This window comes from Anomaloglossus baeobatrachus, chromosome 2 (genome assembly GCF_048569485.1).
Source record: "Anomaloglossus baeobatrachus isolate aAnoBae1 chromosome 2, aAnoBae1.hap1, whole genome shotgun sequence".
NCBI lineage: Eukaryota > Metazoa > Chordata > Amphibia > Anura > Aromobatidae > Anomaloglossus > Anomaloglossus baeobatrachus.
Window position 1 is genome coordinate 596,338,071 of NC_134354.1, and position 26,337 is coordinate 596,364,407.

Here is a 26,337-nt window from a genome sequence, read left to right on the forward strand (position 1 = left end):
TGACGTTTTTGGTAAAATCCAAGGCAAATTCATGTCCCTAAACTAAAGCGCTTACGTTTATGGAGTTTGTCTTTAAAGAGGCTGTTTCCAATAAACACTCTTTATTATTCCCTGATAGAATATATGGACATCATAGAGAAATGCCCTATGTTAACTAGGGTTTAAAGCTACCTCAAATAGTCTGTCCCAACCAATTACTTCAGTATTAAGTAATACAATAACATTGTGTTGTGATCTGCCATTTTCTGATGATACATGATTCCTGGAGAATCTAAAGCCCTTCATCCAGATAGAACAAAAACTTTTAAGGTTTTCCAGGACTTTGATATTGTTGAGCGTGCTTAGCTGCAGCATCTGAGAACAGCTACTACACATTGTATGAAGGTGTGGTGGGGAGTTGAGTCTCAGACTCCCACCGATCTATTACTGATGACTTATTCTAAAATCCGTTGATCAATATTTAAGTCTTGGACAACCCTTGTTATATAAAACTAGGATGCATGATATTACACAAATGTTCCACATTTCTCAGCTAAATGATAAATCCTCAACAATTAAAGACACCCAGCAGCAGATTTTCAGTGATTAAGCTCTCTAAGGCTAAGTTCACACACTGCGTCTTTTTGACGTTGCGTTTTTGTGCGTTTTTGGCCGCTAAAAATGCACAAAAACGCACCTGCGTCGAAAAAACGCATAAAAAAACGCATGCGTTTTTACCGCGATTTGGTGCGTTTTTGGCTGCGTTTTGCTGCGTTTTTGATCTCTGCGTTTTGCTGCGTTTTTCCAATGCATTGCATGGGGGGAAAACGCAGAAAAACGCAGGAAAGAATTGACATGTCCATTTTTTTTTCAAGCTCAAAAACGCAGCTTAAAAAAACAGTTGTGTGCGGACAGCAAAATTGAAAACTCATAGACTTTGCTGGGGAAGCAAAGTCATGCAGTTTTGAGGCCAAAAACGCACCCTAAAAACGCGCAAAAATGCCGCGATAAACGCACTGTGTGCACATAGCCTTATGGTGCTCCAGGGCTTGTTAATAGTGTGGTGATCATACTGTATTCACTTCAAATCAACCTATATAACCACATGCACTATTGCGTACCTGGATTTATGTGGCTAGAGCTGGAGACCCAAGGAGTCATGGTTTTCCTGATGTTACCACTCCATCTCACTGACATCTCAATGGGGTTCACAAGTCACCACCAGCTGAAATGAGATCCTGCACATACTCTGTTCACTTGTATACTCTGGGCATGTATAGTGAAGTCATCATTACACCCTTGGCTTTATCTGTACAATACACATATGTATGATCCTGGAATTAAAGCAGTGCATCTGTGGGCTTTCAGCTAAGCTAATATTTATGTCAGAAGCCCAATGTCAGAGGTAAGCTGCAGGAATACTGTGTCTTCTCGACCCTCCAGCACTCAAGCACTATAGATGACTTCAAGTAGCCATGAGCATACAGCATACTCCATTTTATGCCGCATATTGCTGATTTAAACTGGAGCCCTTTACTACACATATTTTATAAGCCTTAAGGCCCCGTCACACACAGAGATAAATCTTTGGCAGATCTGTGGTTGCAGTGAAATCATGGACATATTGTTCCATTTGTACACAGCCACAAACCTGGCACTGATTGTCCACAATTTCACACCAACTACAGATCTGCCGCAGATTTATCTCTGTGTGTGACAGGGCCTTTAGTGTCACAAATGAGTTGCATAAAATCTGCTGACAAGTTCCCTTTAATTTGACTTCGCACAAACATCTTTAAATGTTGAAGTCAATTAGTGGATTTACTTTTCATGATGATTTTGAGATAAGCATGTGTAAACCTTATTAATAATGTTAATGGTTTGCACTAAGAGTGTAAAATAAAGGAATATTTATAGTGGTGCTGGAATAAATTCCAATGTCCAAGTTATAGATTTTTTCTAAAAAAAATGGTAAATCAGTAACTTTACAGTCAGAGAGCTTTGATATTCTGTCTGAATATTGATCACACTTGACTGACAAGAAAATATGTTATCAGTGTATCCAGATAAAAGGAAATGAAAAAACAAGGAGTTTTTTGTATTTTTGTAATATCAATATTTGAGTAGAAATTAACATTGAAATTAGCCACATTCTTTGTAATGAGAAAACGATGTAACCTTCATCCATTTAAAGTCACATAGACAAGTGGCAGAGTTGTGTGTGGAAGACTTTATGGTAGCACACAGGACTCTATGCTGACATATTCCTCCATGGGATGAGCTATTCTTACCAAGAGGCATGACTTTATATTATGGTGTCCCATGAAATATTAAAAATATTATGCATCATGTAATAGGACTTATTGAAGCCTATAGGTACACTTTTAGGATATATTCACTGTGGCGTTTTGCAGCATATTTAACACATGTTTTACTGTGTTTTTCTGTAGCAGAAAAAAGGCAATGTTTTACAAGTACCAGCAAAGTGAATGAGATTTCTGAAATCCCATGTAAATGCTGTTTATTCTTTCCTTACGGATTTGAAACTTGAAAACAAGTTTTCAGATCAGCGGTATGTACATTTTTTCAGCATTTTTGCAGTGTTTTCACCTATTTAAATGAATGAGGTAAAAAGCAAGTTAAAACGCCTAAAAAATGCTAAAAAAATGCAGGAAAAAACATGTATTTTTTCTGCTAACCATCTGGTTTTTGCAGCAGAAATATTTGCTGCAAAAACTAAACGTGTGAACATACACCCTTCGACTGTCACGGGTATGTCTCACTTGACAGACAGTCCTGTGGTGTGCAGCTGTAGAAGGTCGAAGCGTTTAGCTACACAAACTGCTCCCTGACATTTTCTTCTTCTCTGCTTGCGGTTAATCCCTTTTCCTTGAGGACCCTGCGGACTTCCTTACCTTTCATCTGTTAATCATCAGCACTTCTGTTGGCGTTCTTAAATACTCTCATTCCCTCTTAGTCTTTGCTGGTGATAGAGTTAAAAACATATACAGGCCTTGGATGCAAACAGTTGACTTGTATCTATGTTAAGAAACATTGTTCTGCATTGCTTTACCTCTTTGAGTCATCCTGGAGATAAGTTGTTCATGTGCTTTCCTCTGTGTGTGCTCCCTGTGTTTTTTTCTTAGAGCATAGTGGGGTTGACTAAGCACTCATCCCATCTGCTCCCTACCTAGTGCCCAGTTCTAGGGTCAGTCAGGGTCTGGTATCCTATTCAGCGTATAGATGCAAAACTTATCTATTATTATTATTATTATTTATTATAGCGCCATCTATTCCAGGGTGCTTCACAAGTGAAAGAGGGTAGACGTACAACAATCATTAACAATACAAAACAGACTGGTATAGGAAGAGAGAGAACCCTGCCCGCGAGGGCTCACAGTCTACAGGGAATGGGTGATGGTACAATAGGTGAGGACAGAGCTGGTTGGGCTGTGGTGTACTGGTCTGAGGGTTATTGTAGGTTGTAGGCTTCTTGGAAGAGATGGGTTGTCAGAGGAGCCGGGCCAGCGGAATGTTTGGTTAGGTGTCACCATCCTTCCCTAGACACAGGGTTTCCCTTCCCTGTTGCCGTATGCATGGTACTTCCCCATAACTAGCGTAACAGTGATCTGTTAGAGACAGAGTGCGTAGACTTATTTAGTCCCAGCTTCCTTGGTATTAGATGACAAAAGACAGTATAGGATTTTCCATCCAAACAGTGAGGTGGAACATCCATAGGAAACAAGAAGCCCTTACATTATGAGTGGTAAACCCATCATTCTAATGTGAAGGGTGGAATTTGTGATTTGTGCTATGGTCCCCCCTTTTCTACATTCTTCCTTCCTAACCTGTAAAAAAACCCACCACTAATATATTTCTATGACTGCCAGATACATTATAATGTAACTAAGGATTGATTTATATGCTAAGCTTAACGTTATAATTAACACTATTCAGTAGCTTTCCCAAGTTCGAGCCAGTCCCACTCCTGGAAAAGAGTTATTTTAATGTCAAACTGAAGTCAAATGGTACATTGTGTTATCACGCACAGCATTAATATGTTGATAAAGCAGTATAGCACAATATTTTTTCTATTATTATTTCAAATATTCAAACTATATTAATGAGAACATCATTTTGGAGAACTAATTATTTCTATTTGTCTTGTGTCACACTTTCTAATTCCCCTATATTAGAACAGCCAAAGCAAATTAATTGCTTTTCCAGCAGTTGAACCTCAGCCAAGAATGAGCTCACGTTCTCATTCTGCTTACTTCTTTCTAGGACTGTATTGTGCTAGACATCCCCCTTAATAGAGAGCATGGTCTGGAGAATACCTTTCTTCACGTTGTGTATTGCCTTGCACTTGATGAAATGTATATACGTTTAAGTGACCCACTAGGAAAGATAAAGTTCTTAGCTGCGAGATTATACATCAAAACAGTTAAAGTGAAATTAAAATTAAATGAATGAATCTCAGTGAAGCAAAAAAAGCAGTAATTAATGGTTCCCTTAATTGTCTTCATAAAATATTTGCATGGGTCTAATTTGCATAATTTGCATGTATTAATTAATCTTTCAAAGGAATTTTGTGCTGAGAGAAGCCAAAAAATCTCTTTGTTTTATTTAACATCTAATGAAATATTTATCTTCTTTAATGAACTTCTCATCTTCATTAAAATAAAAATTGTGCAACTTTGTGTGTTTTAAATGTTTTTATAATTGAAGTCTTCTCAAAAACCTCTTTAAGCTTCAAATGTCGACAGAACAAACATATTATCATGCTTTCTGCACCATTTCACTCCAGCTTACAGTATACAACTGTTTATTTTTATTTCGATACAATTTCATTTCAGGGAATATTCAAAATGGCATTTGTTTTTAAGGAGAGGTTTCTCTTCCATTAAGTGCAATTTAGCCGATTACTAATGTTGTAGATATTCATAAACTGATGAGAAACAAATATTCACTTCTACCAGTCAGTAATTTCAATAATTGTACTTTCAATTTGAATGTATTATTTATACATATGTGTCCATGGCTAAAATCAAGGTGACCATTAGGCCTTTTTCATATGTCAGTAAAAAACACATGTTTTTCACGGACGTGTGTTGGAAGTTGTATGGCCCTCTGTGTGTCATGATTTTGGCACACATGTGTTCTCTATGTGTGCTATCCGTGATAGCACACGGAGATCAGGAACTTTTTACTCACCTGTCCCCGAAATTTCTGTCCATGGTGCTGATTTCTGTGGCGCTTTGGTCACACTTGCTTCCGGGTCCGCGGTGCAGTGAATATGCAATGAGCATAATGAGTGGGCAACTGACATCAGCGCCAAAGACAGCATTGCTGGAGACAGGCGAGTACAGAAATTCATTTCATATGAAAGACACGTGTTTTCTCTGGTACGTCTCACATGGATCACACCACTGTATGGTCCTTGTGACATCAGTGCTGCGCACACATAATTGAAATCACTGATGTGTGCACAGACCCATTGATTTTAATGGGTCTGCCTATGTCCTTGATTCAAGTACCTATAAAAATGGCGTCATATGTACTGGAATCACTGACGTATGAAAGGGGCCTTAGGCCGGTTTCACATATCTGGCTTTTCACCGGATTTGCTGGTTCCGGCGCACGCCAGTACATTGTATACAGTACAGTGGCAGCGCTGTAACTTCCGGGTCACATGCTCCGTTCACATGACAGCATGTGACCAGAGCTTGTCACGCTGCCACTGTACTGTATACACTGTATTGGTGTGCACTGGAACTGGCAAACCGGCAAAAAGTCAGATGTGTGAAACCGGCCTTAGATAGCTGTTGACAGAATGCTTTTTTAGCAGTAGCTCTCTCACACGCTCATGCACATGAATGCTCAATACGGCTGGGTGTTCATATTTTTCAGTTGGGAGAGGGGTCAGAAAACTGCTGCTAGACACTACCATTAGCGGCTTATCTACCATAGAAGGAGAACAAAAAATAGCGCACTTAAATTCCTTATCTACTCTGACATCATTTCGGGGAGAAGAGTTGGGAGACCTCCATACAATTACATTGTTCTGACTTTAATTTGTATGTGAGCCCTAAAGCAATGACATCTTAAGAAATCATCTACATTTACAACACTAATAAAATCTTAACATCTTATATTGTCTTCCAGTCTATCTGTATGCATGTTTAATCCTAAGTCTACATTTTCTTTCATTTTAATTGATATTTCCTAATCCATGCTTTATTCTTAAAATTGCCAAGCTCAGTAAAATAGTTAGCATGATTAAGCAGATGGAAAAATGTAAAATTAAAAAGTAACTAAACTTTCTTCTTTTTTTTTTTATAAATTTGTCCAGCATGTAAAATTATGACACTTTGCAAATCACTTTATTAAATGACTTGTCTTCAGCACTGTGAATTTTTTTGCATGTAAGTAGTTATAAAAATCCTGCTTTAGGCCCCCTTCACACGTCCGTGAAAATCACGCACGTGTTTCACGGACGTGTCAAAAGTGCGTTTTCCCCTCCGTGAGCCGTGTTTATGGCACTACGTGTGTTCTCCGTCTGTTATCCGTGATAACACACGGAGAATGAGAACTTTCTGCTCACCTGTCCCTGGCGTCGCTGTCCGTGGTGCTGATCTTCGGTCTCCGGTCCTGCCAACTCCCCGCTGCTGCTGTTTCCGGCCACAGTGAAGTTAATATTAAATGAGAATAATGAGCGGCGGTCGGCAGCAAGTGACAGCAGCGGCAGAGACAGGAGGGCTGGAGAAGGTGAGTAAAGGTTTGTTATTTTTTTCTCTGACATGTGAGTTTTCTCCGGCGCGTGTCACACGGGACTGCATCCACACTACATCCGTGTGGTATGGATGGGGGCCGTGTGACACCCGTGCTGACGGAGAAAAACGGACATGCATCCGTGTGGAGCACACGGGCTCATGTCTGCTCCACACAGAGGCACGGGCCAATGGCTGCACACGTGCGTGCACATAAACCCATTGATTTTAATGGGTTTACGTTTTCCCGTGTCTCCGGTACATGCGGGCATGGACCTAACACGTACCGGAGACATGTGCGTGTGAAGGGGTCTCAGTCAGTTTTCCTGCCTTTACCTTTATTGATATCAGAACATACTGATTGGGAAAACAGATGATTGCAGTGAAAGGTTAAGCACCTGTCTCCTCTTCTGAGGGTTGTGCTTATTGAAACAGTCTCCTGCAGCAGCTTATCCCCAGAATTAGAGAGATACATGTACTGAGCTGACCCTCTCACTGCCATCATATGTACTCCAAATGAGTACGTTCTGATACCAATGCACTAAAGGAAGGAAATAGACTGGAAAACTCTGGGGTTTGGAACCATATACATGATTTTTTTTTTTTACAGGAATGAAGATGAATCCCATAGTAAAGTGGTTTGCAAAGTCCTATAACTTTCTGTGCTGGAAAAAAATTATAAAAATAAAAATGAAAGTTTATTCTTTACGTAAAATTTGTTGATGGTGAGTTATTCAGTTACAAATACAAATCTACAGTATTATACAGTAATTATACATTTTATGCTTAAACTACCCCGCTGGTTAGATGGGAAGTCACATAACAAAGTGGCCAAGAATATAAAAGTTAGAAAAATAGAAACACAATTGCTAGTAAGCATTGTATGTGGAAAAGAAAAGCTGGAATGCTACACATTTTTATTTTCCTACCGGTAATGAATTTATTCTTTTGTTATATGATCTATGAATATTAGAACACATCTTTGTTATATCACGTTATGGGCTCTGACACCACCATATAACATAAATGAGTGTTATCCGATGTTTTATCTGATAGCATTTGGACTAGTGTTATATTATGGGGCAGTGCCAATCATCATTTTTTTGTCATGCCAATTTGACATGATAAAAAGAGCGCACCCAATCAAGTCTAGATGCTTGTGAAACATTGGACTGCACTCGGATGACATCTGAGAGCAGTCTGATTTTCGCAGACTCACAGAATGGAAGATGTAGAAACTTTGGTGTCAATCTTCTCCTGTCAGTGAGCTATGATTATTTCATACTATAGAATCAATCACCCTAAACTGATACTAGGATCAGAATTTGATTGGAGTGTCATTACCATAATGGATCTGATTCTCTCGTATGAGAGAATCAACGCTCATGTGACCCCAGCCTATATCTTAACACCCACTGTTCATAGTATTATTGTGATCCAGCCCATTTTATTAGATAAGTAATATATAAAGATCACATTATTGTCCTTTCAATCTTTTCCTAGAACACAAAAATATCTCCCACGCTATAGAAAGTAAACAGTGGGATATAGGATGGATTATAGGACACGTTAAAAAGCAGAGAGTTCTGCCATTTTAACTGTATAGTAATAAGATATTCTATAATATGGTCCTGTAAGATAACTAACTAAATATGGGTATCTAAGGGGTAAGTTTTCTCCTTGTGGAGCACGACATGCTAGTGTAAGCAAACTTGTAGTTCATACAATGCGCCTCTGGGAAATTTAATGTGCAAATTGCCTCTTCAGAGAGGACGAGGTCTTGAACTCTATTGCCGCCTATTGGAAGTAGCGATCCTAAAAGTCAATATCGACCCTTTAATGAACCTTGCTATATGACTTAGGATATAAGCCAAACCAGAATCTCAATTTGCAGACACCATGATTCGGGTTATTGCCCCTCGTCAATGCAAAGTATGAAATCTGATTCGGCTGTGGGAGTTAGACTGAGATCTAAGGAGTAAATTCTCTCCTTGTGGAGAGTGATATGCCAAGTCTGAAGAGGCAATGTGCATATTAAATTTCCCAGAGGAGCCTACAAGGTATTTAAGTCTCCTCATACTGGCATGCCACTCTCTACAAGGAGAAAATTGCCCCTTGTATCCCAGTATTAGCCTTTCCCCTACCAAATCTGATGTCATAATGTGCACTGATGAGGGGCAATACCCTGAAACATGGTGTCTGCAAATTGAGATTATGGTTTGGCTTATATCCTAAGTCATACAGAAAGGCTCGTTATAGGGTTGATATTGACCTTTAGCATTGGTACTTCCAAAAGGCACCACTAGTGTTCAAGTCCTCTTCTCTGTGAAGAGGCTATTTGGATATTAAATATGAGTATGAAATAGATAAATAAAGTAGGTAATAATATTTATTGAGAAAAAATATTATCCCTGCACAGCACAACAGTCCTTGGATTAAATTGGCCCTGATATACTGAATTTTACATGAAAAAGGCATTTAAAACAAAACTAAGCATGGTCTAAATTTTTGCGCACATAATGCACCGCTGGTCCAAACTTAACACTCTCTTATGCTGCTAGCTTTGGCCCAACAACATGGAAAAAATGCAGAAGCATTGAAGCGGGATGATTGAGCTATCCAGCCAACGTCAGGCCTGCACTTATAGGATCTAGAGTATATAGCCTGCAATCGACCTGTGGTCCAAACTTAACACTCTCCCATGCTGCTAGCTTTGCCTGCACAACATGGAAAAAGTGCAGAAGTATTAGAGCGGGATGATCGAACTATCCGGCCAATTTCAGGCCGGCGCTTATAGGATCTAGAGTATATAGCTTGCAATTAGCAAGTGCTTGTTGCTAGGTTACAGGACACTCTGAGACCGGAAGGTGACTGGTAACCTGAGGAACACATTGTACACTACAAAATAAAAAAATCCCTTCATTTTTGAGAACGAAGAGGATTTTCAAAGACGAGGTCAAATGTTCTTGCATTTTTAGCCATTTAAGACCTTGACACATCCCCTTTAAGTGTTAGTTTTTGTGATGCCTTTAAGTAGTTCATTTTTACAGCGTGGCCCTGGATTCTAATAAAGTTGTGTTTCTGTCCTCTCTACACTTTTTTTTTTGCCTGGGACCTTGATAGCAATACTGCCTTGACTTTGCAAATATCGACTTTAACATTTCCATAAATGTAGTTACCATTAAAGTAGATTTCTAAGTATATTCTTTAAGACTTTTATGTTCAGTGTTTGACCCAGCAAATGCTTCGCTCACATACACCAGTAGTTCTGACATTCTTTTCTTACATGATTGCTCTGCTGCCATCTGCTGGCAGATAGAGGTACAATCCATGTTAGAACGAGCAATAGTATAAATTCTTTACTGCCCTTCGACATGTATTTTAATACATTTTTATTGTGTTGCTTTTAAAAATTGAAAAAAACGCAACCTTTAGTATCAACTCAGCTTGCAGGTAGAATTTATATATTTTTTTGTATTTCCCAAATATTTAATATAAAAGGCTTATTTATCTTTTACTTGTGGCTGCAATGTAAATTATGATTTTTATTGACACTCATAAATTTTAAGATACCATCAACACACTTATCTGGTTCCACTGCTGCCGACAAAGTGATCTGATACAGGTTGTTCTGACCCTATCCATATAAAAGCAGGAGGATAAGGCATGAGGATTAGTTATGAAACAATGTTCATGTGTTACCTAGATACACAGTGTACAATTTGCCATAAGTACCAGAATTTGTATTGTATTTATTGTATCCTGACAAATTTAAGATAAGTACAATAAACAAAAATCTAAACGCAAAACTCTTATTTTTGCTCCCATTTTTCATGAGCTGAACTCAAAGATCTAGACTTTTTATGTACAGAAAAGGCCTTTTCCTCTCAAAAATTGTTCACAAATTTGTCTACATGGTGCTTTAAACGCTGCGACATTGCTACCGATATATCATCGGGGTGACGTCGTTAGTGACGCACATCTGGCGCCGGTAGCAACATCGCAGCGTGTGACAACAAGGCGCGATGATCAACGATCGCAAAATCGTTCAAAAACGGTGATCGTTGAGACATCGCTCCTTTCCTTAATATCGCTGCTGCCACAGGTACGATGTTGTTTGTCGTTCCTGCGGCATCACACATCGCTGTGTGTGACACCGCAGGAACGACAAACCTCTCCTTATCTGCGTCCACCTGCAATGTGGAAGGAAGGAGGTGAGCGGGATGTTATGTCCCACTCATCTCCGCCCCTCCGCTTCTATTGGTCAGCCGCTTAGTGACGCCGCAGTGACATCGCTATGACGCCGAACGCACCTCCCCCTTGAGGGAGGGATTGTTGGGCGGTCACAGCGATGTTGCTGACAAGGTATGTGCGTGTGACGGTGCCTTAGCGATAATGTTCGCTACGGCAGCGAGCACCAAATGTCGCTCGAACGACGGGGGCGGGTTCTATCGCGCTCGACATCACTAGCAATCGCTAGCGATGTCGCAGCGTGTAAAGCAGCCTTTAAGCTAAGTTCACATGTCCAGTAATCATCCGTCAGAATGTTTCCTGCTTCAATACATTGGCAAAAAAGTTGTTCAAGCACAACTTTTTTGTCTGTTTTGAAAAAATTGTATTTTGCGGGATCCATTTTTTTTAATCTGAGAGTCTATCGAAAACGGATCTGTTAATTAGCCACTCATTGTTCTTTCATTTGTAAACAATCCATTTTTTTGCTTACTGGATCAGTTTCCTGTAGAAGACAGATAGCAGTCTGTTAATGGATCTGTTTTTTCATAGACTCCCATTTTGAAAAAGTAGATCCTGCAAAAAAAATGTTTTTAAAAAAAAAGGACAAAACAATATTGTTTGCACAACTTGTTTGCCAAATGACTGCTGCTGGATCTGTTCCAACAGATGATTACTGGGGACAAGGAACCATAGATTTAGTGAGCACTTCCCTTTTGCTGAGATAATTCATCCACCTCACAGGTGTGGCATATCAAGAGGCTCATTAGACAGCATGATTATTGCCTTAGGCTGGCAACAATAAAAGGCCACTTTAAAATGTGCAGTTTTACTGTATTGGGAGATTCAGAAAACCAGTCAGTGTTTGGTGTAACCAACATTTGCCAATCTGCTTTTTGACCTGTACAATGAAAACCGGAATTCATCTGCGAAGAGAGCACCTCTGCAACATGCCAGATGCCAGTAAATGTGAGAATATGCCCTCTCAAGTCAGTTATGATGCCAAACTGCAGTCAGGTGGAGACCCCGATGATGACGAGCAGCAGATGAGCTTCCCTGAGATGGTTTCCGACAGTTTGTACAGAAATTCTTTGGTCATGCAAACCAATTGTTGCAGCAGCTGTTTGGGTGGCCGGTCTCTTACAATCTTGCAGGTGAAGATGCTGGATATTGAGGTCTTGGTACTGGTTTTGGTTACACATGGTCTGTGGTTGTGAGGCCAGTTGGATGTACTGCCAAATTCCCTGAAATGCCTTTAGAAGACAGCTTATGGTAGAGAAATGAACATTCATTTCACGGTCAATAGCTCTGGTGCTCATCCCTGCAGTCAGCATGCCAATTGCACACTCTCAAAACTTGCAACACCTGCGGCATTGTGCTGTGACAAAACTGGACATTTTAGATTGTCCTTATATTGTGGCTAGCCTAAGGGTATGTGCGCACGTTGCTTTTTACCTGCTTTTTACCTGCTTTTTTGCTGCTTTTTCTTCTGCGCTGTTTAATGCCAAAATGGATGTGTTCTTCTATTCAAGCAAAGTCTATGGGAATTTGGGTTTCTTGTTCACACTATGTTGTTCAAAATGCTGCCTTTATGTGGCAGAACTTTGGTCAAAAACTCAGCTTTTCAAAGAAGCAACATGTCAATTGTTTTTGCCATTTGGGTTTTGCACTGCAAAGCTGAGTTTTTGACCAAAGTTCTGCCACAAAAAGGCAGCATTTTGAACAACAATAGTGTGAACAAGAAACCCAAATTCCCATAGACTTTGCTTGAATAGAAGAACTCATCCATTTTGGCATTAAACAGCGCAGAAGAAAAAGCAGCAAAAAAGCAGGTAAAAAGCAGGTAAAAAGCAACATGCGCACATACCCTAAAGGCCCCGTTACACTATACAACATCTCTAGCAACATCGCTGCTAACGAACAACTTTTGTGACGTTGCTAGCGATGTTGCTGTGTGTGACATCCAGCAACAACCTGGCCCCTGCTGTGAGGTCGTTGGTTGTTGCTGAATGTCCTGGGCCATTTTTTAGTTGTTGCTGTCCCGCTGTGAAGCACAGATCGCTGTGTGTGACAGCGAGACAGCAACAACTGAATGTGCAGGCAGCAGGAGCCGGCTTCTGCGGAGGCTGGTAACCAATGTAAACATTGGGTAACCAAGAAGCCCTGTCCTTGGTTACCCGATATTTACCTTTGTTACCAGCCTCCGCCGCTCTCACTGTCAGTGCCGGCTCCTGTTCTGTGCACATGTAGCTGCAGGACACATCGGGTTAATTAACCCGATGTGTGCTGTAACTAGGAGAGCAAGGAGCCAGCGCTCAGTGTGCGCTGCTCCCTGCTCTGTGCACATTTAGCTGCAGCACACATCGGGTAATTAACCCGATGTGTGCTGTAACTAGGAGAGCAGGGAGCCAGCGCTCAGTGTGCGCTGCTCCCTGCTCTCTGCACGTGTAGCTGCGTGAGCTGGTAACCAAGGTAAATATCGGGTTGGTTACCCGATATTTACCTTAGTTACCAAGCGCAGCATCTTCCACGCGGTGCTGGGGGCTGGTCACTGTTTGCTGGTGAGCTCACCAGCAACTCGTGTAGCGACGCTCCTGCGATCCCTGCCAGGTCAGGTTGCTGGTGGGATCGCTGGAGCGTCGCAGTGTGACATCTCACCAGCAACCTCCTAGCAACTTACCAGCGATCCCTATCGTTGTTGGGATCGCTGGTAAGTTGTTTAGTGTGACTGGAACTTAAGGCACATGTGTGTAATAATCATGCTGTCTAATCAGCCTCTTGATAGACCACACCTGTGAGGTGAATGGATTATCTCAGCAAAGAAGTGCTCACTAACGCAGATTTACACAAATTTGTGAACAATATTTAAGTGAAAAAAGGCATTTTGTGCACATAGGAAAAGTTTTAGATCTTCTGATTAAAATTCAGCTCATGAAAAATGGGATCAAAAACATAAGTATTTATATAAGTATATAAGTATAATTATTTTCCATAGTTTTGATAGATTATTTTTCTTTATGGAGGTGGAAATCTAAGCATTGTAGGATTACCTAAAGTTACTGGCCCCAATGCAAATACTGAAACAGGTTCCTCGACCTAGTTCAAATGTATAATACTTGAATCTACTTAACTAGTAGACGTACATTTGGCCCCCTGCATGGGCGCAGTCGCTACTCATCTGTCTTTTATATCTATGGTCTGATTTCATATTAAAAGGGTTTGAAACATGTTTTAAAGTTACCAATCTTAAGGATAGCTTGCTGATCTGCACTGATCAAAAGAAGAGGGCTTTGAAAAGCCCATCTGAATGGTGTAGTAATCCAGCATGTGCACCACTGTCCCACTCATTGTCTATGGGACTGCGGACTAGTAGCTGACAATAGCTGAGTGGTAGCAGAGATTGTGGTGGGATTCTCAGCGACTTGTAATTTGACATAACCCTTTTAATAAAAAATAAATTCTTCTTAGTAACATGTACTCAAATGATATTTAGCAAGTGACCTTGCTGTGAGCTTTGATTGCATAAGTATCTTTATATCAATAAAATTTTGCAGTAAGTGCTATAGTTTAAACACAAACCACGCAAAAGCCTGAAGTGTATACACGACCAAAAAGATTACAAGTTGTACAGTATGTATGGGGTTAAAGTCTGGGAGTATTTTACCTACCATTCTTTTTACTGTCTGTATTTCTGTAATAACAGTGAAGAAGTGTGATAATAATCTTGACTGGAAAGCACATAAGGAAAATTGAGAAAACAATCAGGATATTTCAGTGATAATGATATCTCCAGATGTAAAGGTGTTTAATCCCAGAGTTACCTGACCGCTGGTGAAAAGTTGAGGGGACAGATGTATTAAAAATCAGGCAGAATGATGAATATTAGGTTAGTGCTTTTTACATGGGACCATTCAGTCTTATGTTCCAGGTTCACTCTTACAAGACCATAGCAGGCTAAGTAAAGGCGTCTATACGATGATTATAATTCATGGAAAAAACATGTTACCTTTTAGAAATCTTTGCGCCTACATGTAAAATAAATCTAGTAAAACTGTCAAAGGTCAGTGCTAAAATTCACAGCATCAGAAAACAGAGTCCACTATATCCACTAGCTTCTTAAATGATGATATTTCAGTTGAAAGTGAAAGATGAGGTGGTGAACCATGAAGTCATCCAACCTTGGAAGGTGTCATGCAGAGTGATAACAGCAGCCCAAAGGAAGAGGGATCTGCAGCACCACAACAGGCAGGAAGAGACAGTGGGATGGCCAGAGAGAGAAGGTGGGCAACTGTTACCCAGAGTAACCACAAGCGGCATGTTCCCAGGCCAAAGTTTAGGTGTTCTCCAACCTGATGCTTTTTTAATGAAAGTGTGGATGATAAAACAATGTTCATGTTCATTTGCAACCTCTGCCATACCAACATCAGCAGGTACCTCACCACTACCAGGTTGACCAAAACCAGAATGCTCAGGCATATGTCATCAAAACACCAATCTAGGAGGGCCGATCCCCTGTGTTTTCAATCAATGACGCCACTGGCTCTTCTTCTGTGCTATGTTTGCTATGTGCTTACCAATCCCCTGTTGAGAAGGCAGGTGCAGATGCATGCCGTCCTACACCTGTCTAATGCACATTCGCAACACTAACAGCAACCATGTCTTTGTCCCTGTGCAATGTTCAGCTGTTTCTACCCCAGGCCTTGGAAGTCAATCGTAAATACCTAGTTACCCATCCACAGGCCCAATCACTCAATGGGCACATTTACAGATTGTTTGCACTGGAAATATTGCTGTTTAGGCTTGTGGACACAGGCTTTCATCAACCTCATGATGGCAGCTTTCCCTTGGTACTCGGTCCTCAGCCATCACTATTTTTCTAATTTGCTTTCCTATCCTTATACCAGCAGGTGTCCCATAACATCACTTGTGCCCTCACCAATGCAATTACTTGGAAGGTCCAGTTAATGATCAAAACGGGGACAAGTGCTTGTGGCCATGAATGCTATATTTCCCTGATGGCACAATTCGTGAACCTAGATAGGCTTAAGAGAAGGAGGAGATGGAGGTAGAGATTGATAGTTGCCCTCTTGTTGGGGACAGGCAAGTTGCCTGTTGGGAGTCTGACACACATTGCTAACTTTGTGTCCCGCTACCTGTCCCATGACCCTTTGCTTTATATGCATTTTGGACAAAACTGATTACTAGTTGTTCACCCTTCTCAACCAATGCTATAATGAGAAATTTCTTTCTCTCATTCCTGTGCCATAGAGGACTAGTAAAATGGTGCAATACCAGAAGATCTTAGTCGAACAATTTGTACAAAAATTCCTATCTGACATCATTGGCAGAAGAGGTCATTGTTCCCGGGGCAGCTAAAAAGGAGAAACGAGGGAGACACACACCAGATCCAAAAGAAGTATGGGACAGGGTCTGGGAGTTTTATTAGACCTTTCCAGAACCCAGGCCCCCAATGTGCGAGGTAGTATGGCAAGGAGGGAAAAGTTTTGGAAGATGATAAAGGAGTACCTACAACTATTGGGTATCCAAGTTGAACACATTTCATTACCTGTCCCTTTATGCCTTGGATCCGTGGTTGTGCTAGTCTGCCATGCCACTTTCATTTTGTCAGAGTGGGTTTTCAGTGCCACCTGGGGCATTATAACTGATAGGTGCATCCGCCTGTCAACTGAAAATGCAGACAGGTTGACTCTTATCAAAGTCAGCAAGATCTGGATTGCCCCAGACTTGTGAACTCCACCGGATGACAAAAGCAGAAGCTTAAACAAATTCAAATGTTCTTTTTTTCTGGTGTATTTCAATGCACACCTTCTGACTGAAAAAAGGGTATATGGTTCATGCTTTGTTCTTTTTCTCATCCTCCTCCACCATATTACCAGGGTCATCCTAGGGCCCTTGCTCCAAATTTCTAGAGGGTCATCAGGCGGCCCTTTCTCAAAATTTTTAGATGGTCCTCAGGCAGCCTTTGTTCCAAATTTTAAGAGGTTTAACAAGTGGCCTTCGCCTATAATTTTTAGAGGGTCAACAGGTGTTCCTGGCTCCAAATTTTAACAAGGTAAACAAGCATACCTCAATTTTTAGAGGGTCATGATGCAAACCTCGCTCTTAACTTTTCCAAGGTGTATATGCTGACCTCCTTCATAATTTTGTTAGGATGTGTATGAGGCCTACCTCTACAATTCTCTCACTTATATAGACTTATACCTCCCAGGGGTAAATGTTTTTCAGCCCTTGCAATAAGTGCATAGGCTTTATCCAATTTGAAGTCCCACTCCTTAAAAATGGGGAAAAAAAATTCTGAGGCCCTCCTCTACATGTCTTTCAGGGTTTATTGCAGTCCCTCCTTCTAATTTTTGGCAGTTCTTGCACATTGTGCATAGGATTTATAAGTCTAGGAGTCCCACTCCCTACAATTTTGAAATAATGTGTATCAGACCCTTCTTTATGTCTAATACAGGGTGTATCTGAGTCCTTCTTCCTTCTACCTTTTGGCAGTTCTTGCATTGTCTGCATAGGCTTTCTGAATGTCAGAGTCCATCCTTCATAAATTAAACAGGATGTACCATATGACCAGATAAGGTAGCAAAATATTAAAATTACATTTACCGGTGACTACAAGTGGGTATATTTTATTTCAACCTCCAATCTGTCATCTACTGTAGTCATAGGCTACGGGGAAATTTGGTGAGAGGTAACTTGACTATTAAGTAATGGAGGAAGCATTTTGTTTTCTTTTGTCTTTTTAATTTTACCTTATATACAGGTCATTATACAGGAATTAATATTTCCTAACATTTTTTAATGTAAAATCCATTTTATCTTTGGTTTTGTATGTTTTATTGTCAGTCAGTAAAAGTGTTGTAATACTCTGACAACATTGTTCCCAGCATAGACCATAGATTCATCCAGGCATCTTCCCCGTGCTGTTCCCATTCCTGTTTTCATGCATCACAGTGATTTTCTTGCCTCCCCAGCCCTCTTCTTAGGGTCTTCCTGAAAAATGCTCTCCTTTCCCACTGCCTTCCATGATATGGGGCAGCATGGTGGCTCAGTGGTTAGCACTGGAGCTAGGCAGCACTGTGGTCCTGGGTTGAAATCCCACCAAGGACAGCATCTGCAAGGAGTCTGTATGTTCTGCCTGTGATGGCGTGGGTTTCCTCCAGGTTCTCACACACTCCAAAAACATGTAGGTATGTAAAGCACTGTGGAATTAATAGCTTTATATAAGTGAGTAAATATATATATATATATATATATATATATATACATACACTCTAGTCGCGCTCGCCCGAGCATCCAACCTGCTCGATTATACTACCAAGCACTCAAGCATTTTAATGCTCACTCACAATTGGAAAGCAACTGAATGGAAATTAAACAACAGAGTAAAGCAAAGGAAAAGAAAGACAAAACAACTATCAGCATTTGAACAAAGACAAAACAAGTTGTGGTCCAGCAGCGACTCAAACTGACCACACACCTAGAGGTCACTAGTTCGATCCCTGGAGTCGGGCCATGATGACTGTTTGATTTCTAATATTCTCAAACAAACCTCTGAGGCATTTACAGAGCAGCTGTAGTTATACTGAGAATAAATTACACAGAGATGGACTGTATTTACTAATTAGGTGACTGCAGGAGGCAATTGGTTTTATTTATGAGTATCAGACTATAGGGGGCTGAAATCAAGTGCACGTCACAATTTTCAGATAGTTTTTAAATATTTAGAAAATCACGTATCAAATGCTTTACACTTCACAAATACTTCCTACTTAGTGTTGGTGTATCACTTAAAATCCTAAGAAAACACATTTAAGTATGTGTTTGTAATGTGAAAAAATGTAGCAAAGTTCACGGGGTTGAATACTTTTTCAAAGCACTGTATATCCATTATAATGTCGCTTAATTTATTATTGAAAATGAATGTAGCCTAAAGATGTATTCACTGAGTGTAAGAGAAAAGTCCCCTGGCTTTTTCTATACCATGTAAGAGCACCATAATGTAGGTGTAGAGACTCTGATTCCAGTCATGTTTCACGTACTAAGCTGCTTCTGCAGTCGGAATAAAATGACTACTATTCTCTAAAATGACTATTTTCTCTACGGCAGATCAGATAGTTCTCTGAATGCTGTGATCTGTGTTACCCGACCCACTGATTGACAGCTTACTGTGTGCATAGGCAGAAAGCTACTAAAAATAGGTGAGGGCGGAGTTATACTGAGCTCATGAATATTGAGGATTAAATTGCAGCAAATTTACTGGTCCTCTACTGATAACTTGCTGCTGATAAAACAGTCATTTTATCAAAACCATAGCAAGCAGTCTAGTAAGTGATACATCATTGACATGGTCTCTGTCTCTATATTATACTACTTGCAGATTTGGCTCTAACAACACAGAGTTTCTTTAAAAAAAGCCTATTAGTTACTCAACAATGGTAAAATGTAAATTTGTAAAATAAGTTCTGGCCTCTCTAAGTGTTTATTTACAGATGTAGCAGGTGCCAGATTTTCATTGAAATTTAATATTGTGCTAGTTTTATTTCAATTTATGGTTTAATAATGTTTTTTTTAAATTTCATTGTATTTCCACAGATATAAGCATAATGGATGTTCCAGAGGTATATTTAACCACAACTATATTATTTTCTTTCCAGATGGACGATTGTATTTAAAGACTAGTGTTATGTACTGAAGACAGATATGCAACAGCTGAAGACTCTGTGGGAACATTCTGTAGACTAATTGCAAAGTCTGAAGGATGTAAATGTGTTATAAGTAAAAATACACTCCATTTCTATACAGAGGTTCCGGGAATCTACAGTACTGTCAGACAAGTGACTTGTGACTACTGGAGAGTCGGAAAGGTTTCATAACTGATGGTAGCACTCCACTTGTTGGACTTCTTATGAGCTGCTGCTGCAATTCTGTAGAGACTGTAATTATCAACCAACATCCACCGTTCTTCTTTCGTGTTTTTAAAGGAACTTGTATATTTCTTTAACTGAGCACATCAGAACTTTCCAGCAGCGTCCACTTAAATATCTGAAATGTTTTCTCACACCTAAACCAGCAGAGATGGTTTGATATGAAGATTCCTTAAAGGGCATGCACTAAAATGGAAAATCCAGAATAAACGTCAACAAAAATAGGACTGATACAAAAATTTTTACTTAATAAAAATGTTTTCTTCATAATACTTTTGTCCTACAATGGAAAACACCTGCTCTCAGAAACTGAACTACTGTATTTAACAAAATGAACTCTTTTTGCTGAATGTAAACTAATGATTTTGTGTTCTTGAGCCTCTTGCCCAGAATCAACCAAACAATGAGTATAACTTTCTCCTTCGCCACCGTGAGGATCAGGAGTAAGAAACTATTTGTGTTGCAGGCCATGTGTACATAGACACAGTCACACAGAAGGTATTATGTATGCAGTAGACTACTAGTGATTAGGAAGATAATTTTTAGACAATATGTTTTGTCACTCTGTTGGTTCTTAAAAAGCTTTATAGTTTTAACGCATGCAGGCATGTACATATTTGTCCTGAAGTCACAGTATTAATTCAAAAATTTAAGAATCTGGTGAAGAGAAGAGTTAACATCAGCCAGTTTTATTTGTATATTAAGTCTTTTAAAGCCCTGAAGCATTACTCCTAGGGTTGGTATCTGGCCGATGAGCAAGTCGAGACACCAGACATATTTTTATAGAATTCTATTAATTTTAAAGTTCCTAAATAACAAACCCTGAACACTTGATATACTTCCACTGATACTGAGTATTGACTTGACAGGTCACTGTCAACCCTCTACTGTATGGTATGATCACTGCCCATCTTCTTATTGTAGCTGTACATTGTAGTGTTAAAGGGAGATATATTTTGTCTTTTTTATGTGTTAACTGAAACAACATTTTTCACCATAAGTAACTGGAAATAAAAATTTAAAAAAATCAGAACATATTAGGAATCCAAACAGCATAGATTTCACATAACTTTCTAATTTCTGTGTACCCCTTTAAAGACTGAACTCATAAATTAGTCCTAGAAAGTGTACAAATTTTAATTTCTACACATATCTAGTTTTATGCACATAAAATGTAATTTATTTTGTTATAACACATTAAAAATTGTTTTTAATGTCAAATCTGAAATTTTATTCCTGTAACATTTCATTTCAACCTGGTAATAAGTATTGTTTGTGTTTAAAACAACTGGAGCTTGTAAAGTCTTCCATATTGTACTCCCAACATAACTTTTCTGTGCAAGAACCTGAATTATACATTTCAATTCACGCTGTAATTTTTAAATAAAATATTGTATATACAATTTCACATTCTTTTTATGAACCAAGCAATATTTTTCAATAAAATATTGTTAAGACTTTGTAACTTTTTTTTTCAAAAATTCTTATAGTAGCTTTCTCCTTTATTATTTTTTTGTTATATTAGTTGTCACTTATTGAAATGCAGTCTTTAAGGGGTAAACAGCCATAACTTGCTGGTCTTTAATTTGTAGCAGATGTTAATGACTGCTTTATTTTCTTGATTTATTTTGTGTACTGAACTGTACCGATTTGTAGAATCTTATCTTTGCTCGAGTTTGGTCAAGGACTCAGATTTTTTACAAAGCTCCATATGATATCATGACATGTTAGCAAAATCCTTGAAAGGCTACAATTAACTTCACTGGGTGAGGACAGACAGATACATACAGCATAGACATCCAGTGACAGAGTACTGCTAAAACATGTTTTTTTTAAGCTGGTTATTTCCACACATCTCAATATATATTGAGCTAAGATCAACCGTATAGAAGAACTCTTCTGTATATATTAAGAACATACACTCACATGATAGCCTGACAGTAACATGACTTTATCTAAATTATCATTATGATTGTACATTTGCAAATAAACTTGTATTCATATATTTAGAAGGCTGTCACAGCAGGCCAATGACTAATATATTAGCTAGCAACATTTTTAACAATGCTATTTATCATCCTATAAATTTCCATAAAATAGTGAAAAGAATTGGCAAATCTGTTATGTCTATAATGTTCCTGTCCCCCCTTAATATTTTTTTGGGGGTTGACTTTGTTGGTAATACAAGATTCACATTTTTAAAGCTGATGTTTTTAAAGAATAGGAATAATACTTTTTCTTCTTGCTTTTGATTCATAAAATATAATTGAGCACACAGTTGTGTACATTGACTTTGTGTAAAAGTTGTTACTAAGACTTATAAATATGCAGTTTAATTACAGTAATGATAAGAACATTTTTCTATTATCTCTATAGATGAGCAGACCCGTTGAAGTTCAGTTCAGTGGGTGTAGCCAAACTTTATATAAAGTTCGAATTGGGACCCAGACTTGACCTGAACCTCAATGGAAATCACTAATTGGGCAGTTCACGCTCTGCCCACATGCAACCAGCCATAAACAGATCACTTCCGGGGGCAAGTGGGCAGAGTTTTTCCATTTTTTTTTTTTTTGTTCGGTACACACTACATCTGATCATGCTGTTGTTACCCCCAGTGCGAGCCGTTTTAACACTGCAAGCAGCTTGAACTGGTTTGAGCACCGAACACACAGAAATGCTCGCGCTCGGGGTTTGCATATGTAAAACATCCAAATTCTGAACCCAAACTCTGTTGGTTTTTTTTAAGAATGTGTTTGATATGAACACCGAAACTCAGGTTCGCTCATCTCTAAATATTTCTTCTACATATGTATTGTTTTGAAGGTCTAATATAGGCCTTGATTTAGATTCAACTGTATAGATCTTAATATGAACAATTATTGTTATGTACTTCAGAAACTAAGAACCATTCACTTATTCATTTTGAAAGGTTCTCCAATCATATGATATTGATAACTTATCCACTGAATAGATCATCAATAACAAATTGCGATGGTCCAGCTCCAGTGGTGACCACATATAAATATGAACGGAGTTACACTACACTGTTCAGTTCAATGTGTAGCAAATGCTGCAAAGAACAGTAAAAGAGCACCTATTCAGTACCGACAGCGAACCTATTCAGTAATGTTATCCTCTACACATTCTACAAAACTATGCAGCTCCATTCAGTTTTTATATCCAGCCACTGCCAGAGCTTATAACAAAAACTTATTTGCAGCACTGTAACCATCTACTTGGACAGGAGCTGATCTGCTGTATCGGCAGTGTTGAAATTAGCTGCTCTTGTTTAGCTGACAACTCTTTCTCCTCATAATCCTCATATACTTTCATGTTCAACTTAGTGAAACATATATGTTTTCTGTTTGGAGATAGATGTCTCAGTTGCTTAATACCCTATGTCACCTCCAGACAACTCTCTTGATGGCTTATCCAACTTGTGAACAAAATAATTAGGTTCTGATATTTAACTTGCTTAATTCTTGATTCCTCCAACATCAGATATTGTGGAATCCCCTATACACATAAGATAACTGGATAGTCCTGCAGTAATTTGTGGGATTAGTTTACTTTAATGTGCATAGGTAGCATCACTGTACATTTTCCATCTCTCTGAAGATATGAAGATAGCAAGCAGAGAAGCCAGCTAGAAGATTTTAATTCCGAAAAATATACAAGCTATAAAAAATGATGTCACTATTACCATTATTACCGGGTTCTTTATTTAATTTTAGATGCATCAGATAAAAAATAATTTCAATAGATTAAAAAAATGCATATAAAAGCAAAAGGGTAACAATGTTTTGAACTTTTGACTTTCAGGCTCCATATCTTACCATCCACTACAGCTTCAAGCGTGAGACTACCATCATTTTATAGACAATCCTCTTGGCTATCTTATATATAAATTTGACTTGCAACTATTAACATATGATCATCTATGCAAATTCTTGTCATGTCACTGCATTGTTACTGTTTTGCTCCTAATAGAAATCTAAATTTTAATTATTTTGATAGTATTATGTAAACCCACGTTTGGCTTTCAACACTGCCTGAATCCTTCTGGACATGCTCTTGATTATATTCAAGCATGTCCAGGCCAAAGTCTGATCCCAGGTCTCTACTACACATTTTAACCATGCATACTGGTCGACTCACTTGGATATTTATACAGCTTTTTCTTCAACTCTACCTATGAGTGTTTGATTAGGTTGAGGTCTTGGAACTGTGGTGGCCAATCCAGCCTTTTTACGTTATTGGGATTGAAGCATGTCTTTGCTAATCTTGATGTATGCTTTGGGTCGTTGTCCTGCTGGAACATTATGTCGTCCTTTTCTTACCAATAGTACTTGAGTGTACAAAGTAGCTTGTCTTGTAGGATACTCACATATAGCTCAGCATTGAGACTACCATCGATTTGGTTCATGTATCCAACATCTTTTGCTGTGAAACAACCCAATATCGTCAGGCTTGCTCCACCAAACTTGACAGTTCCTTCAATTTCTTAATCCATTAGCCCCTTCTTCCCTTGTTTCTTCCAGACCAATTTGCACCCATCAGGACATAGACTATTGACTTTCATCTCATTGCTCCAAATGACCCATATCAAATCTTCTGCTGTCCACTTTTCGTATTTTTTTTAACTGAAGAAGACGCTTGTTATGACCGTACTGAAGTCAGGGCTTTGTCACCATTTTTCAAGCCGCCACTCCAGACTTGTGTAACGTGCATCGCATGTTGCTTCCATGGACATCCGTGATCTCTCTATTATGAGGCATATGAGCCATCTCCACTGCCATGTTTGTTGCACCAGAACTGATAGACCTTATGATGAGCGGTCTTGTTGACTCCGTTATTTGCCTGGATGTCAACCTCTTGCCTTTTTAATGGATGGACAGACTTCATGCCATATTCTTTCAACTGTCATTTCACTCGCATGACGCAGTTTGGCAATTTTCTTGGCTGAGAGACCACTATCAAGATGTTGGACAATGCTGTTTCACTTTTCTTTCGAAATTTTCATCATAGCTGCTCCTTGATTTAAACCAGTGACATTTTGCTTGTGGCTCAACCAATTAACATACTGAGCTATTAGGGAATGTGTGACCAGATTTTAATTTCAAACACCAGGAAGTGACATATGGAGCCTAAATATATATATATATATATATATATATATATATATATATATATATATATAAAGAAAAAAGAATAAAACCAAGGAATTCCCAGCCATTTTCCTGTGCCGGCACTTGCCTGACTTCAAACTGGACTGGTAGCACCTCCCAATATGAATAGGTGCGTATCTGTTCATGATGCAATATATAAAAAATAGGAAAAAAAAATGAAAAAACAGTCACACTCTGCACAGAAATACACTACCTAATAAAGAAATTGGAGGTATTTAGAATATTAGAATGGCCATTGTAATACTAGCCCAGCGCCCTCCTTTGCTGGGTCCTACTCTACACTGCATTTTTTTGGGCTTCTTAAAAACCTACACAAGATCAGCAGGTGACCACAAGAGGCTAATGAACATGGCAGGGGTTGGAGTGCAGAGCCAGTCAGGCAGGGCATCACTCCACATTAAATATAAAGAAAAAATAATAAAACCAGGGATTCCCAGCCGGTCTCCCATGCCGGTACTCGCCTGATTTCAAACTGGACGGGCAGAACCACCCAATGTGAATATTAGCATTATAATGGCCATTCTAATATTCTAAATACCTTCAATTTCTTCATTAGGTAGTGTATTTTTGTGCTATTGCAGAGTGTGTGACTGTTTTTTTCTATTTTTGTTTCTAGTTTTTTATCTATCGATTTTATATATATATATATATATATATATATGTATATATATATATATATATATATATATATATACCATGGGTCATAAATATTTAACATTTAATTTTCAGTATAATTACATTGTAATTGTGAATTCCACTTATTGATGGTCACTTGTAGTGCTTATTACGGGCAAAATGTCACCAATCCCTTTCAGCATTAATAGTGGTTTTAATATAGTGGAGACATGGGTTGCAGTTGTACCTGAAGCCTAAAGCCTCTATCCATAATGGATAGCTGTCAGCCAACTCTCCATTACACAGGAGTACTTGCTGTGCTGAGGCTGAGCACTCCTGTGTTCTGTATGAGAAAGCCACTGGTTTATCTACCCTTTCAATCATCTATTGGGGAACCCATACACATTGGGGGGGTTGTCTGATGTCAATCTAATGTATTACCTGGAGCCTAAAGCCCTCTATGCACTATAGATAGCTGTTAACTGACTCTCCGATATGCAGTTGGATTTTCTAATCTGAGTCAAGCAAGTTCACATCAAGCAGTGCTTGCTCAACACAAGTGAGTGCTGCCACAAAAACACATCCAAAACATTAGCAGGATTCAAAGAG

At 39.0% G+C, this 26,337-nt stretch overlaps 1 protein-coding gene across 9 annotated transcripts in view; it reads left to right on the top strand.

The window, feature by feature from the left end:
* Positions 1–21,389, top strand: part of DACH1 (dachshund family transcription factor 1) — a 509,086-nt gene extending 487,697 nt beyond the window's left edge. For all 9 annotated transcript variants that reach the window (XM_075336822.1, XM_075336823.1, XM_075336824.1 and 6 more), the window contains one exon: positions 19,655–21,389. In XM_075336822.1, the coding sequence (XP_075192937.1) occupies positions 19,655–19,692 (38 nt within the window). In that variant the 3' untranslated portion in view covers positions 19,693–21,389. The remainder of the gene's footprint in view (positions 1–19,654) is intronic.
* Positions 21,390–26,337: the final 4,948 nt, after the last annotated feature.